This window comes from Truncatella angustata (genome assembly GCF_020726525.1).
Source record: "Truncatella angustata strain MPI-SDFR-AT-0073 chromosome Unknown BKA67scaffold_8, whole genome shotgun sequence".
NCBI classification, from domain to species: Eukaryota; Fungi; Ascomycota; class Sordariomycetes; order Amphisphaeriales; family Sporocadaceae; genus Truncatella; species Truncatella angustata.
In genome coordinates this window covers 2,120,779-2,133,660 of record NW_025763388.1, presented here as the reverse complement: position 1 = coordinate 2,133,660, position 12,882 = coordinate 2,120,779, and the positions used below count along the sequence as shown (strand labels likewise).

Here is a 12,882-nt window from a genome sequence, read left to right as displayed (position 1 = left end):
GCCTCTCTTCGATGTCGCTCCTTTCTCGGTGCTTCGTATTCTCTTTCCGAATCATGCACTGCCTCCTTTCTTCGTCGTTCTCTTTTCGCTGCTCGTAATTCATGTTCGTCGTCAGTTAGAGCTTCCTTGCGCCGCCGCTCTCGTCTCGCTGCTCTTCTCGCTTCTTTCTCTTCATCCGTGTAGTCGTGCCTTCGCCGTCGCTCGACCCGTATTGATTCATCCTCAGGCTCGACAATGATGTAGTCGTCTTCGCGGGGACGACGTTCTTTCTTCCTCCTGACTCTTTCTGGCCGTGATGTTTGCTCGTCTGCATGCGAAGTCTTGCGCGCGTTTAATTGTGCGAGAGCATCGAGCGACAACGGGGCGGAACTCGATGTCGCTTCGGAGTCTGTCACATGTCTGCGCGACGAAGGATCCCGGGAGGACCTCTTCTTGTGTCCATGATTGTGATGTGTGCCAGAATCGCGGTGCCGGCTTGTACTACTATCGCGGGGCGCCATTGGAGAATGCCATGAGGAATGGAAGTGAGACAAATAACGATATACAGGAATGCAAATGGACCTCAGATATTGCTTAGTCAAGATGCACGCTCTTTAGGGAAGGAATCTTCGTTGATACACGCCTGGCTATTATCTGTTGGTAGACAGGGTGGGTGTTGAGCTGAAGCTTGGCACATGATTATGCGGTGTTGGCATGGCAACGACTCGAGCTGCGCCAAAATCCCAAGGCACTTGGAACTTGGGAAATTGAGTATGATGTAATACCTATGGGGCAGCTCCATAGCTGCGGATCTACCAAGTTGCATGGATCCATACGGCCCATGGGCCACAAGTTTAGCAGACTTCCGTATAAGGGAAAACGACGAGGCACGGTATAGTTAGTATACAAAGCTGCAATGCCGGCTTGTCAGAAACTGAAGCATATTTGGGAGTTTTTGACGTGCCAAGCTGGCTAACATGAACCCTCCCCGGATCCGGCCTCCAAGACCCCGCTAACTTGATTGTCGATAAGACTTAGACAGCCCCCATATGTCTCTAAGCCGAACCGTGGGGTTAGCGACGGCTACCGCAGCTAGCCGAGTGATCTCATCACATGAGGCATGGTCACCACGAATTCCTTCATGGAACCGTGCCTTCCTTTCAACTTGTGTCAATTGGAGTTCCTCGTCGTCCGTTGCTTGCGATCAGTTAGTGCGTCGAATTAGATGAAGTCCTCAAGATCGTTGCAGCTCCTTGCCAGGAGGACGGCTGCGTCAGCCCCCACATGCCAACCCGGTCTTGCCACCACCGCCAGACGGCGATATTCAACACATCCGGAGAATGCTCGTTTGAATCTGCCAATCGACTACTCTACAACATCTATCCTCTCTCACAGCGCTCGGTCAGCATTAGCGACGACAGAGTTACCGGTAGAGGTAAAGAATGGCACCACGAAGCGCATGAACCTATTCCAGGCCATCAATGATGCCTTGTCCACAGCACTCACCGAGGACGAGAATGTTATCATTTTCGGTGAAGATGTGTCTTTTGGTGGCGTGTTCCGCTGCACAATGAAGCTTGCCGAGCAATTCGGCGGAGAACGGGTTTTCAACACTCCTCTCACAGAACAGGGCATCATGGGCTTTGCCATTGGTGCCGCCGCCGAGGGCATGCGGCCAGTCGCCGAGATCCAGTTTGCTGACTACGTATATCCGGCTTTTGATCAACTTGTGAACGAGGCCGCCAAATTCCGGTATCGCGACGGCAGCTGTGGTCGGAGTGTGGGCGGTCTTACAGTAAGAATGCCATGCGGTGGTGTGGGCCATGGCGCATTATACCACAGCCAGAGTCCCGAATCGCTCTTTACACATATTCCTGGTTTGCGGGTAGTCATGCCGAGGAGCCCATTGCAGGCCAAAGGCCTCCTCCTAGCTGCCATTAGAAGCAACGACCCTGTCGTCTTCATGGAACCCAAAATCCTATACCGCGCGGCTGTAGAGCAGGTCCCTACCGCGGCCTACACTCTACCATTATCAAAAGCCGAAATACTAAAGGAGGGAAAAGACGTTACCATTATATCTTATGGCCAGCCTCTTTATACTTGCAACTCGGCACTTCACGCCGCCGAAAAGGACCTAGGCATATCGGTGGAGTTGATCGACTTGAGAACGCTTTACCCATGGGACAAGGAGACTATTTTCAAGAGCGTCCAGAAGACAGGAAGAGTTCTGGTAGTGCACGAGGCCATGGTCAATGCGGGCATTGGCGCTGAGGTTGCTGCTGCCATACAAGAAGATCCGGAGACCTTCATTCGACTGGAGGCACCAGTGCAGAGGGTGGCGGGCTGGAGTATACACATGCCTCTATTGTTTGAAAAATTCAATGTCCCTGATGTCGCTAGTAAGTCTCTTTGCTATGGTCTCGACGAGATACCTAAACTAACGTTCCAAATAGGAGTATACGATAGCATCAAAAAGGTGCTAAGCTATTAGACCAGGATTATAGTCGCACTGTTATAGTGAACAATTGAACATACTATTACAGTCTACCAGATCAGACCTCGGTCTTACTAACAATTGTGGATGTCTCTGAGGCATTCTATCGTCGGGGTATCTCTTCCACCTTTGACACCGAAACTCTCATCAAACAAGAGTTGGGTCGGCAACGACACAACTCACGATGGGTCCGATGGTGTAGTTGGTTATCACGTCAGTCTAACACACTGAAGGTCGGCGGATCGAGCCCGCCTCGGATCATCCTTTTGCCTTTTTACTGCTCTTCAAGAGTGCAGCCAGGTGACTTGGTACCTACATTTCTTAGCTTGGTATTTCTCAACATCTTCAGGCATGGCAGGCCCGGCAATCCTATTGGTATCTCTGTTCTGTTCAGCGTCGTGCTTCTCTACGTTGCGATCAATCTGCTTTTCTATTTAGACACAAGTGGCCTGTGCCTCTGGCTGTCAGTTTTGAGCTTAGTGGGACCACGGTCGTCGTTCTTGGCGCCCTATAGGACGGACATATTGTGCAGGCAGCCCTGGGGTCGTCGATCGCCCGACTATGACTGGAGGAAAAGATGGGAAGGTGGCCCACAGCGGAAGGCTCAAAGGGAGTTGATACCTTCGTTTATTGGCAGATGACGAGGCTGGCAAATGGGCGTGCGTAGGTCTCGGTGCGGTTCGAAGAGCTTGTGTAGATGTCAGCGAACCCCAATATTATGCAGTCTACCGTTGGCTTTCATTACATGTTATACGCAAGGTTGGTATGATTACTAGGAATACACGGTTCTTGAGTTCATTTAGATTATAGGAAGAGAGTGCCAGATAACCGCTACTTGTCAGACGAGTAAACACAGAGCGTGTCACAAAGGCCTAATATTAGAAGACGGCATTGTCCTGTGTTGCATCTCAGAATGTGTAATTAGCTACGTGACCTTTGTTTATAAAACACTCCTGGTTTTACGACACGCGGGCAAAGGATGTAGCATTATAAATCGAACAGAATCGAGATTCAAGATGATGTTTGCTACCAAATGTAGCACGGAACAAGTTCATAGCCTCATAGAACCTACCATTTGTCTGCATGCTTTTTTACAAGATATTTGTGATCTCAACCGTTCGTCAGGTGGTTGTGTCGTGATCGTATACTTTTAGCTTTTCTAAAGACAATGCCACCATATATTGTTCCTCATTTGTGCTGTAACACCGCAGCTTCTGACCAGGTAATTAGTCTGGCAGTTGACCACATATACTCTTGTCACAATGAAGCCCAAGAGACAGCTGGCTTATGTTTCTCGATATGTGGGATGATTTGCACTGCATGTAGACCGACACCTCGCCGCACCAGAGACCGATATCCCTCGCAGCCGCCAGTCAAACAGCTGGTACCGTGAAATCGCCCAAGCACGTGCACCAACAACCATTCCAACGCTATTGGCGGCAACACCGCCGCTAGAAGCCGCTCCTAAGAGCCCCTATCTCCTGCACCACATCATTGGCGAAGGTCTGTTTTGATGCCCGTGGCCAAACATTCAGCCAATTCAGTTCTCTCGCATTACTGCATTCACCAAAGTGACTTCTCAACACGTAGCGATCACTGATGGAAACCACCCCACGGCGCGAAGGGGCAAGGTTGCTTCTCATTCTCGTATATGTATGTCTTGCGTCGCTTCGGCAAATCTCATTCCACGGCCGTCACGTCCTGGACCTCTCTAGAACGGTCTCGCAACGCCACTGGGGGCTTGCTACATTCATTGCATCCTCGCGGTCAGTTTCTGGATGGTAGGCTATTTCCCAGCCGTCCGCACTCTTGCATAACGTCCCACAGATGTTACGATGGGCCGTATTTTGCCATGTCCTCGCTACGAACTTTTCTATGTATGCAGGTACTAACTCGTCTCGAGTTTCTCCTGTCGAAGATTTCGGTATCGAGGTGGTGAAGTCACCAGTAAGTAATGGGCCACGACTTTTCCACGCCCCACATTTGCTCAATTATCGCATTTCAGAAGAAAGCCACCAAGTCAGTGCATGTCTATATACGGAGGACTTCAGGGCTTGTGTCTGATAGTAGTACTATATGCCACCCTGGCCCTGATCCTGCTGCTCAAAGAAAACTGTAACCGTCAGGCTAGATGTTCCACGTATGCCAATTGCTTCACAAAAGCTCATAAGCCAATTATCATCAACCTCAATAGTTACCTTACATAGTAGGCGCCTTAACTCTCGTAGAAACCTAATGTCAGCCGCGATCCAGCTCCTTGAAAAACCGCGTACGAGAAACAAAACAATCCAAGAATAAGGCGTTATTCACCGAGATTGCATCATAACCGCTCGTCGAATGATCGTGTTATATTCATCTATCTTAGGTATCTCCAGAGATAGAACCACCACGTTGCAACCAGTATGCACCAAGACATATGAAAGAATGGTTCAACAAGGAAAAAGAACCCCCCCACTTCATTTTGTACCATCCAGTGTGAGCAACATCCCTTCGCTAATTACAAGGTAAAACAACCCTATGGCAAGTATTATGAATGAACGTAAGAATAAGAGTACCCAAAACAAGCTGTACAATAACCGATTTCATTTCATCTCGTCTCGATGCCATCGTTGGTCCGCGGCCTACTTCCTCGGGCTTTACCAGGGGTAGTGGGGAGGGCGGGGCCAGTAAGGGTAGCCCGTAAAGACAGGCTCAGCGGTAGAGCTCTGGGTGGGCAGAGTCTCGGTGGGCAGAGTAATGGTGGGCTCCAGGCTCAGCGTGGAGGAGATCGGTGGGAGGTCAGTGAATGTAGGCTCCACGCTGAACGTGGACGAGTTCGTCGGGAAACCAGTGAAGGTGGGTTCCGCGCTGAACGTCGATGAGTTCGTTGGGAAACCAGTGAAGGTCGGCTCCAGACTCAGCGTGGAGGAGACCGGTGGGAGGTCAGTGAATGTGGGTTCCACACTGGACGTGGACGAGTTCGTCGGGAAGCCAGTGAAAGTGGGCTCCAAGCTCAGCGTGGAGGAGACCGTGATGGTGGAAGTGGAGTTGGAAGTCGCGACCGGGAGACTGCCGGAAGACGCTGTCACGGGAGGCAGGACACCGCCGGTGAAGCTGCTGCTGCTGCTGCTGCTAGAGATGGATGTGAAACCTGGTGAGGAGCCGTTTCCAGATGAAACCGGTGGGAGATCTGTAAAGGTGGGCTCTACAATCAGAGTAGATGAGACCGTGCTGGTGATGGTGGAGTTCAGAGTGAAAGTAGCATCACCACCAGTAGCAGTTGCAACAATGGTGCTGGTGATGGTGGCGTTGACGGGCAAGGTGATGTTACCGGTTCCCGTCGGTGGCAGGCCTGTAAAGACGGGCTCCAGACTGAGGGTGGACGAAACCGTGCTGGTAATGGTCGAGTTCAGAGTGAAAGTAGCGTCACCACCAGTAGCAGTTGCAACAATGGTGCTGGTGATGGTGGCATTGGTGGGCAATGAAATGCTACCTGTCCCTGTTCCTGTCGGTGACGAGCCTGTAAAGACGGGCTCTAGACTGAGAGTGGATGACCCTGTGCTGGAAATAGTGGAGTTAGGAAACGCCGTGGGGATGGTGGTGCTGTTCAGATCAGTTGGAGTGGCGAGGACCGTGCTGGTGATGGTAGAGTTGAGAGTGAAGGTAGCATCTCCTGTGCCAGTAGCGGTCGCGACGATTGTGCTGGTGATAGTGGAGTTTGTGGGAGCAGTAGCGTTTCCAGTTCCAGTCGGCGGCAAGTCGGTAAAGACGGGCTCCAGACTGAGGGTGGACGAAACCGTGCTGGTAATGGTCGAGTTCAGAGTGAAAGTAGCGTCACCACCAGTAGCAGTTGCAACAATGGTGCTGGTGATAGTGGCATTGGTGGGAGAAGTAGCATTTCCAGTTCCAGTCGGCGGCAAGTCGGTAAAGACAGGTTCCAAACTGAGGGTGGACGAAACCGTGCTGGTTATGGTCGAGTTCAGAGTGAAAGTAGCATCACCACCAGTAGCAGTTGCAACAATTGTGCTCGTGATTGTGCCGTTCGAAGTGGGCAGGCCGGCATCTCCAGTTCCAGTAGACAGGCCGGAGCTGGTGATGTTAGAGCTGGGTAAGCCTGTGAAGGTGGGTTCCTCAGACACCGTTTCAGAGATTGTGCTGGTAATGGTCGAAATAAGAGTGAAAGTCGTATCGACACCAGTTGCTGTGGCTGAAATTACGCTGGTGATAGTCGAGTTGGCTGTGAGCGTGGCGTCTCCTGTGCCAGTGGCCAAACCAGAGCTGGTTGTAGAAAAGAAGCTGGGGGTAGACTCGGTGGTGGGGGTAGTTGACTCGGAAGGGGTGGCAAAGGTAGGTTCCAGGCTCAGAGTGGACGAGCCTGAACTGCTGCTGCTGGAGCTGGAAGTGCTTGTCAGGGTGACATCTCCGGAAGTTGTCGATGAACTGCTAGAAGTTGTAGACTCAGGGACAGGCTCTGCAGTGACTGTAATGGTGACAACACTCGGCTCGTAGGGATAAGGAGCGACACCATATCCACCACCATGGCCATGATATACAGGTCTTTTTCCGTGATCTGGTGAGTTTGATCCACCGTGATGTGGCCGACGATGGAACCAGGGGAGTGCCACAGCACCAGAAATAATGGTTAGAACTACTGGGAACCTCATGATGGGAATATTGCAGCGGAAATGGTTGTATCTACGGTGATTAGGGATAGTAATTAGGGACTAAGAGGGGAGGATCTATAGATCTATAGAACGAATGTCTTCAAAGGAGAGTGGGTGATTGGGTTGTCCTGCTGCAAACCTCTTCATTCGTGAGATGATGTTATGTTCTTATATACTCAGGAATCTCTACCTCCAGGACCATGGACCCGGGCACGACCCATGGTAGCTGTTCTGCCTCGCATATTCTCTGCAACAAGACTAACTTCATGTCCGTGTAGGGAAACTTTTGGACGATCCGGTTTCGAGCAAATTACAGTGATGCCAGGAAAGATGCAAGTACCATACATTTCCCGCATCTCCCATTTCGTGAACACTCTATCTCACTTCTTTGCATGGCAGGGGTGGGCTTACTTTTTCCACGACACAAGGTGGTGTGGGAGGGTTGTGTTCGTGGCAGCGCTCCCTTGATGGTCTGGTACTGAGATTAGAAACATCAACGATGGCGAATAATGAAAAGCAGCGTGAGATGGTCGGTCTGATCATCTCAAAGCAGGCTTCAGCAGGGTAGTGACCATGTATATGGTGCGCCCTTGCATAAAGTTCTGCGAACTAATCTGACAAGCTGTCTATAAACCTTAATCGTGCAGTGCGTCAGGAAATTAGGAGGCGGGGATTAGTCATAAGAGTAGGGGCATGAACGACGGCCCGATATGCAGCTAATGGCAGGGAAGCAGCTCTCTCAAGGGAAGAAGAAAAGAAACAAAAAGGACTGCGGCTGAATCATTGTATGTTTTCCACACACGTGTGTGGTCAATGACAATGGTGACGGGTATGTTTCTCCAAGCGACGTTGCAAAGCATCAACCTGAACGCCACTCTGGATGAGCAATCGCAAGCGATATAAGAAGCAAGGCATGTCTCATTTTTATCTTTATTGTTTATTTATTTTAAATCTAGACGTGCTCATTCCGAGACACACACGCCATAAAACGACAGTTCGCCTCTCATCATCAGTCAACATGTCCTGATCTGGCGTTTGCCCGTGTTCTGACGCTTCCGGCCATGTGCTGACCGAGGAGTGCGGGCTGTCAATTTGTCTCCGAAGTGCGGTTGTCGGTCGTGGAGATCGGGCCTTTCGATATAGCAGTTTTGCAACAGGCGCATCGACAGCGGTGTCCCACGTACCAGCGAGTGAGCGAGTGCCAGTGTTGGGAAAGGGCCAGCAGGTATAAGATAAACTAGGATAGGGCAGGGCTACGACAGAGATAAGTTTAGTTGCAACAAGCCATCCGGGCGCATCTTCGCCCTTCGCTTCCCTTGGCAGCAAGCCTGGAGATGGCCGTGAGACAAAGACTGCCCCACTCTGCCCCGCGTCCCACGTTCGAGTAGCTCCTTGAATGGACAATCCGAACGAACGACTCCCACTGCGTAGTAACGCCTCATTTCACCAAGCAACAAACCACCACCAACGTATACCCGGCAGACAAGCAGTTGAAGGCCTGTCATGTCGAGCTTGGAGACCGTTGAGGCCTTTGTCGAGGGCGCCCCCCCAGGCGAGGTACGAGACCACACCCTGCTGGACCACCAACCTGAACTTGCCTTTTGCCTGCCTCTATACTTATCCATGCTTACGGTCTGCACAATGAAGGAGGGCTAACGTGTAATCTTGCGCCAGCTTGCAGATGTCATCGCAGACATCAAGTCCCTGACCCTATCTGACCCAGGTCTGGTTACGAAGCTGGGCCCGGCCTTCGAGAAGTACAACGAGGAGCAATTCGCAACCGTCAAGCTACCCGGTAGCAGCCAACCAGTCATCATCAGCTCACACTCCTCGCTGGGCGACGGGCGTTACTACGATGTCGAGAGCTCGAGTAGCTTCAGTTTCGACCACACGACACAGAAGGCTAGCGGCGTGCAGAGCTACGCCCTGGAGGGCAGTCAAGCGGACTTGGTGTAGGTTCAACACTGAAGACTTGGGGTGGGATAAGCAATTTGCTCACTGTGTGCAATCAGCAAGTCAACACTGAAGAGTCTTTCTACCTACGTCTCCGAGCACTACCCGAACGCTTCTTTTGGCGTGTACCCCATTGAGAACGATTCAAAGGTAGCGATCATCATCGTCTCGAACAAATACAGCCCGAGCAACTTCTGGTAGGACGAATATGCGCTCCGCTACGAATTACAAGCACTAATCTAATACTCGGCCAGGAACGGACGCTGGCGCTCTCTCTATATCTTCGACCCGTCGTCGGGCAGCTTGGAAGGCAGCGTCAAAGTGGATGTGCACTATTACGAGGACGGTAACGTGCGGCTCTTGACCAGCAAGCCTCTAAATGCGTCGGTTTCATCAGGTACTGGTGCTGGCATCGTCAAGGAGATTGGTACTGGCGAGAAGAAGTACCAGGATGAGTTGAACAGGGGCTTCACAAGCTTGAGCGAAGGCGCATTCAAGAGTCTGAGGAGACAGTTACCCGTCACGAGACAAAAGATTGAGTGGGATAAGGTAGCTAGCTATCGGGTGGGCCAAGACATTGGCGGTGGTAGCTCCAGGAGGTAGGGTAGAGGTAGGGCATAGTAGGGAACGGTTGGCCGATGACTTGTTTGACGGGATCGGCCATTCGCTGCTCAACAGCGTCTTAGAAGATTCATCACACAGGTGGACGTACAGCATTGAGTGCTATGCGTTCGCGGATAAACAAGAGCGTTTGCTTGCATTCGTGGTCAATCTGTACTCGTGACCGGTGGCGGGTGGCCGGCATTCCGGTGATTGTATGAGCGCCGGAAACGTCCCGGAATCCCCATTACATGTTCCCTTGCCAGCTTGGGGTAAGTCACATAACTTATCGCATATCGGGCTCAGCCTATCGAAAGTTGCCCACACCACCCAACACCGTAGCAGCGCGGTCGTCAAACTTGCCTATCACGATCAAATAGGCATCGTTTGCCGAAGATCACTACCGAACCCCGAGAAATACCCTGCGCGCGTAGATCATCCGAGGGCTGCTTGCACAACCCCCATCTTTGAAGGCGTTATTTGCACAACTCGGATAAGTTTACTGATTCAAGCTTGCACGGGCAAGTGCGCGGTACATCGCACATAGCTTGTCCCCGCAGCCAGTGCCAGAGGTGGATGCACAAGCCACGTACTGCGTACGAGTAAGCGGAAGCATAATTAGCAGACCTCCGATTCGCTCAATCCTGCTCCTTTGCCCAGGAGCCCATAGGATTTGGTTTTCGGACCCCTGGCAGATCAATTCGGAATCGGGGGTCAATTTGTTGTTGAGAAAGCACTAAGTTAGACGCAGACGCAGACGCAGACGCAGACAGGACAGCAGAAAGCAGAAGGCAGTAGAAGGTCAGCACTGTTATTCGCTGGCATCTAATTTCTTCACCCGAAGCGCAAACTTGCCCTCCATCCTTTTCTTCACCTCCTGCCTCTTGCCCGACAACCAGCAACAGCAACGACCGCTCCTTCTCCTTCTCCTTGCCCCGTTTCTTCAATTGCCTAGACTCTTTAATTAGATCGTGTCCCGTTAAGAAGATATTCCAAAATGGCCGACAAGGAGTACACCTACCAGGACGTTGCCGAGCACAACACCAAGAAGGACCTGTTCATGGTCATCCACGATAAGGTCTACGATGCGACCAAGTTTGTCGACGAACACCCGTAAGTCTTCCTCCTCTTCTTGTCCCTGCGCGGCTTTGCCCCCTGAAATGTCGCCGGAGCTCCGGTGTGAGGAACAGGCTCCTGCCAGCAACCCACGGCCCCCGAGTTTTAAATGGCCGAGTTACTGACATGGATCGCGACAGTGGTGGTGAGGAGGTGATGCTCGATGTCGGTGGTCAGGATGCGACGGAAGCCTTCGAGGATGTCGGCCACAGTGACGAGGCCAGAGAGACCCTCGAGCAACTGCTCGTCGGCTCCCTGAAGCGCCAGGTAAGCATCTTCCCTCTATCCGTCTCCTCTCCCGAGTACGGCTCGGTCGGGACGATGCGCACAACGTCGCACCGTTCGTCCGAAACATCATGGCAGCATGCACAGAATACTAACAAATGCGTAACAGCCCGGAGACCCCAGCCCCAACTCTACCAAGCCCTCGTTATCACCCACCGCCAACACCAGCTCCGCCGGTCTGGGTACGGCTGCCTACGCTGTCGTCTTCATTGGTGGTCTTGTCGCCTTCGGTGCCTACCAGTACCTCCAAGGCCAAGAGAACAAGCAGGCTTAGATTTTTAGGGGAGGGATACTAGTGAACACGGTGTCGGCGACGACATGAGGGAGCAAGTTTGTGGAGCGATGAATATGGTTTGTGCTTCAACATATACTGCACTGCTCGTAAATCTCTGGCTTGGAGACTTATTCGATTGTTTCATGGGGGGGTCATGTAGCCTTTATTGACATTTAATAGACTGTGCCTTCATGCGCATATCACATGGTATAATTACCTATGCCATCCTGCATAATCTATAGACTCAATGGACCGGAGACGAAGCGAAATATAGGTTGTGCAAAAACTTATCTGCACAATAACCTTTGTTTTTGTTGCTTTATGCAAGCTACCTATATTTGAACGATATTGCATCTTTCATGCTTGAGCTGGGACGACTGGAAATGAGTTGTCTCGATGTCCGATCATCTGCACGAAGTCGATGCACGTCAGCTTCACGATAAAAGTGCTATGCAGGAGCTCGACCCCGCGCTGGGCTCTGGGTCTTACTACATGCGGGCAGTTAGTTTTGTATTGCTGCTTCTCTCGTTAATGAACCCCCAATGTTTCACTTCGTTGCGCATCTGGGCAATCTATAGCCGGTGGTGTAGCTAATCTTAAGCGACATGTTGAGGCATACACACTTCGTCCAAAGCCAAGCCCAAGAATGTCGCGCGTAGGCTTTGTTGATCGTCAATCCAGACAGGTCGAACCGGTGTCGGGCACTAAGGAGGACATATTCGTGTACGAGCCACTGGGCTGTTCACATATTCGGCTTCTCAAGTTCTTGCCCAGGAAGCGCGGACAATCGATCGATTGCGAAATCGAGCGCGTTCCATTGTACTCAAAGCCGGGATATATTGCCTTGTCCTACGTTTGGGGGGAAGGCCTGAAGATACGCCAAATCAGGATCATTGGCCATTGTGTCTCTATTGGATTGAACTTGGGTGCGGCCCTGGATCAGCTCAGATCCTACCACACTGATTTTACGAGGAAGTATTTTTTAGATCAACGCGTTATGCATCAACCAGGACGACCGCAAAGAGAGATCGCATCAATTTGGACGAATGGCCGAGGTATACGGTAATGCTTACACAACGGTTGCTTGCCTAGGGGGCTCGGACACAGACCATCGGTAGGTGCCACATGATCGCATCCTGACAAAGCTTTATCTTGCGCCTTCAAGATCTTGAGTAGCCGCTTGAAAGGTTTGGCCACCAAGTGCGGTCATAGCCCTTATGGACAACGACACTAAACGGTGCTGGGAGAAGTTGATGATCCATCCATGGTTCCACCGTGTTTGGACCTTGCAAGAAGGCGTCCTAGCAAAGCGTTGCAGAATATTTCTAGGACGCTATGCGGTTAATATAACGTCTATGTTACATCTCATGACTGGTATCAGCCTTGACAACGCTGTACCCATCTTCGTAGACGCACCCGGCTATTTCATCGCGTGTCAGGGTTTGATCCCAACGCAAGCGGTTTACAATCAGATCAAATATTTTCAAGGCTCCAATGATAGAAAGAGGAAGGTGAATGAGAGCGCAGCTAGTCAGCTC

General features: G+C 51.3%; 4 protein-coding genes and 1 non-coding gene across 5 annotated transcripts; 4 read left to right on the top strand and 1 right to left on the bottom strand.

Annotated features, from left to right (window-relative positions):
* Nucleotides 1-1,074: 1,074 nt before the first annotated feature.
* Nucleotides 1,075-2,951, top strand: BKA67DRAFT_402445 (thiamine diphosphate-binding protein). The gene is made up of 2 exons (XM_046096701.1): nucleotides 1,075-2,378; nucleotides 2,433-2,951. The coding sequence occupies exons 1-2, from the start codon at nucleotides 1,205-1,207 to the stop codon at nucleotides 2,468-2,470; spliced, it is 1,212 nt and encodes a 403-aa protein (XP_045954479.1). The 5' UTR covers nucleotides 1,075-1,204; the 3' UTR covers nucleotides 2,471-2,951.
* BKA67DRAFT_t145 lies at nucleotides 2,661-2,734 on the top strand. Its single transcript has one exon. It is a non-coding gene; the product is annotated as a tRNA-Val (tRNA).
* Nucleotides 2,952-4,734: 1,783 nt separating the features above from the next.
* On the bottom strand, nucleotides 4,735-7,245 carry BKA67DRAFT_579092 (uncharacterized protein). Its single transcript, XM_046103743.1, has 2 exons — nucleotides 6,469-7,245; nucleotides 4,735-6,306 (listed from the first exon to the last, which is right to left on the bottom strand). Exons 1-2 carry the CDS (start codon nucleotides 7,114-7,116, stop codon nucleotides 5,110-5,112), a joined length of 1,845 nt encoding a protein of 614 aa, XP_045954478.1. The 5' UTR covers nucleotides 7,117-7,245; the 3' UTR covers nucleotides 4,735-5,109.
* A 1,374-nt stretch (nucleotides 7,246-8,619) lies between these two features.
* Nucleotides 8,620-9,672, top strand: BKA67DRAFT_662709 (F-actin capping protein alpha subunit; the record flags this gene model as incomplete). The annotated part of the gene is made up of 4 exons (XM_046108055.1): nucleotides 8,620-8,673; nucleotides 8,791-9,068; nucleotides 9,129-9,266; nucleotides 9,324-9,672. The coding sequence occupies 4 exons, from the start codon at nucleotides 8,620-8,622 to the stop codon at nucleotides 9,670-9,672; spliced, it is 819 nt and encodes a 272-aa protein (XP_045954477.1).
* Nucleotides 9,673-10,416: 744 nt separating this feature from the next.
* On the top strand, nucleotides 10,417-11,843 carry BKA67DRAFT_579084 (putative cytochrome b5). Its single transcript, XM_046103742.1, has 3 exons — nucleotides 10,417-10,782; nucleotides 10,926-11,052; nucleotides 11,180-11,843. Exons 1-3 carry the CDS (start codon nucleotides 10,667-10,669, stop codon nucleotides 11,342-11,344), a joined length of 408 nt encoding a protein of 135 aa, XP_045954476.1. The 5' UTR covers nucleotides 10,417-10,666; the 3' UTR covers nucleotides 11,345-11,843.
* The last annotated feature ends 1,039 nt before the right edge of the window (nucleotides 11,844-12,882 follow it).

Bases quoted from the DNA above. Each gene is read 5' to 3' on its own strand.
- BKA67DRAFT_402445 (XM_046096701.1), top strand. From the start codon at position 1,205: ATGAAGTCCTCAAGATCGTTGCAGCTCCTTGCCAGGAGGACGGCTGCG. The intron at 2,379-2,432 runs GTAAGTCTCTTT...CGTTCCAAATAG, and splicing joins CAATGTCCCTGATGTCGCTA to GAGTATACGATAGCATCAAA.
- BKA67DRAFT_579092 (XM_046103743.1), bottom strand. From the start codon at position 7,116: ATGAGGTTCCCAGTAGTTCTAACCATTATTTCTGGTGCTGTGGCACTC. The intron at 6,307-6,468 runs GCAACTGCTACT...AGCACCATTGTT, and splicing joins CAATCACGAGCACAATTGTT to GCAACTGCTACTGGTGGTGA.
- BKA67DRAFT_579084 (XM_046103742.1), top strand. From the start codon at position 10,667: ATGGCCGACAAGGAGTACACCTACCAGGACGTTGCCGAGCACAACACC. The intron at 10,783-10,925 runs GTAAGTCTTCCT...GGATCGCGACAG, and splicing joins AAGTTTGTCGACGAACACCC to TGGTGGTGAGGAGGTGATGC. The intron at 11,053-11,179 runs GTAAGCATCTTC...AATGCGTAACAG, and splicing joins TCGGCTCCCTGAAGCGCCAG to CCCGGAGACCCCAGCCCCAA.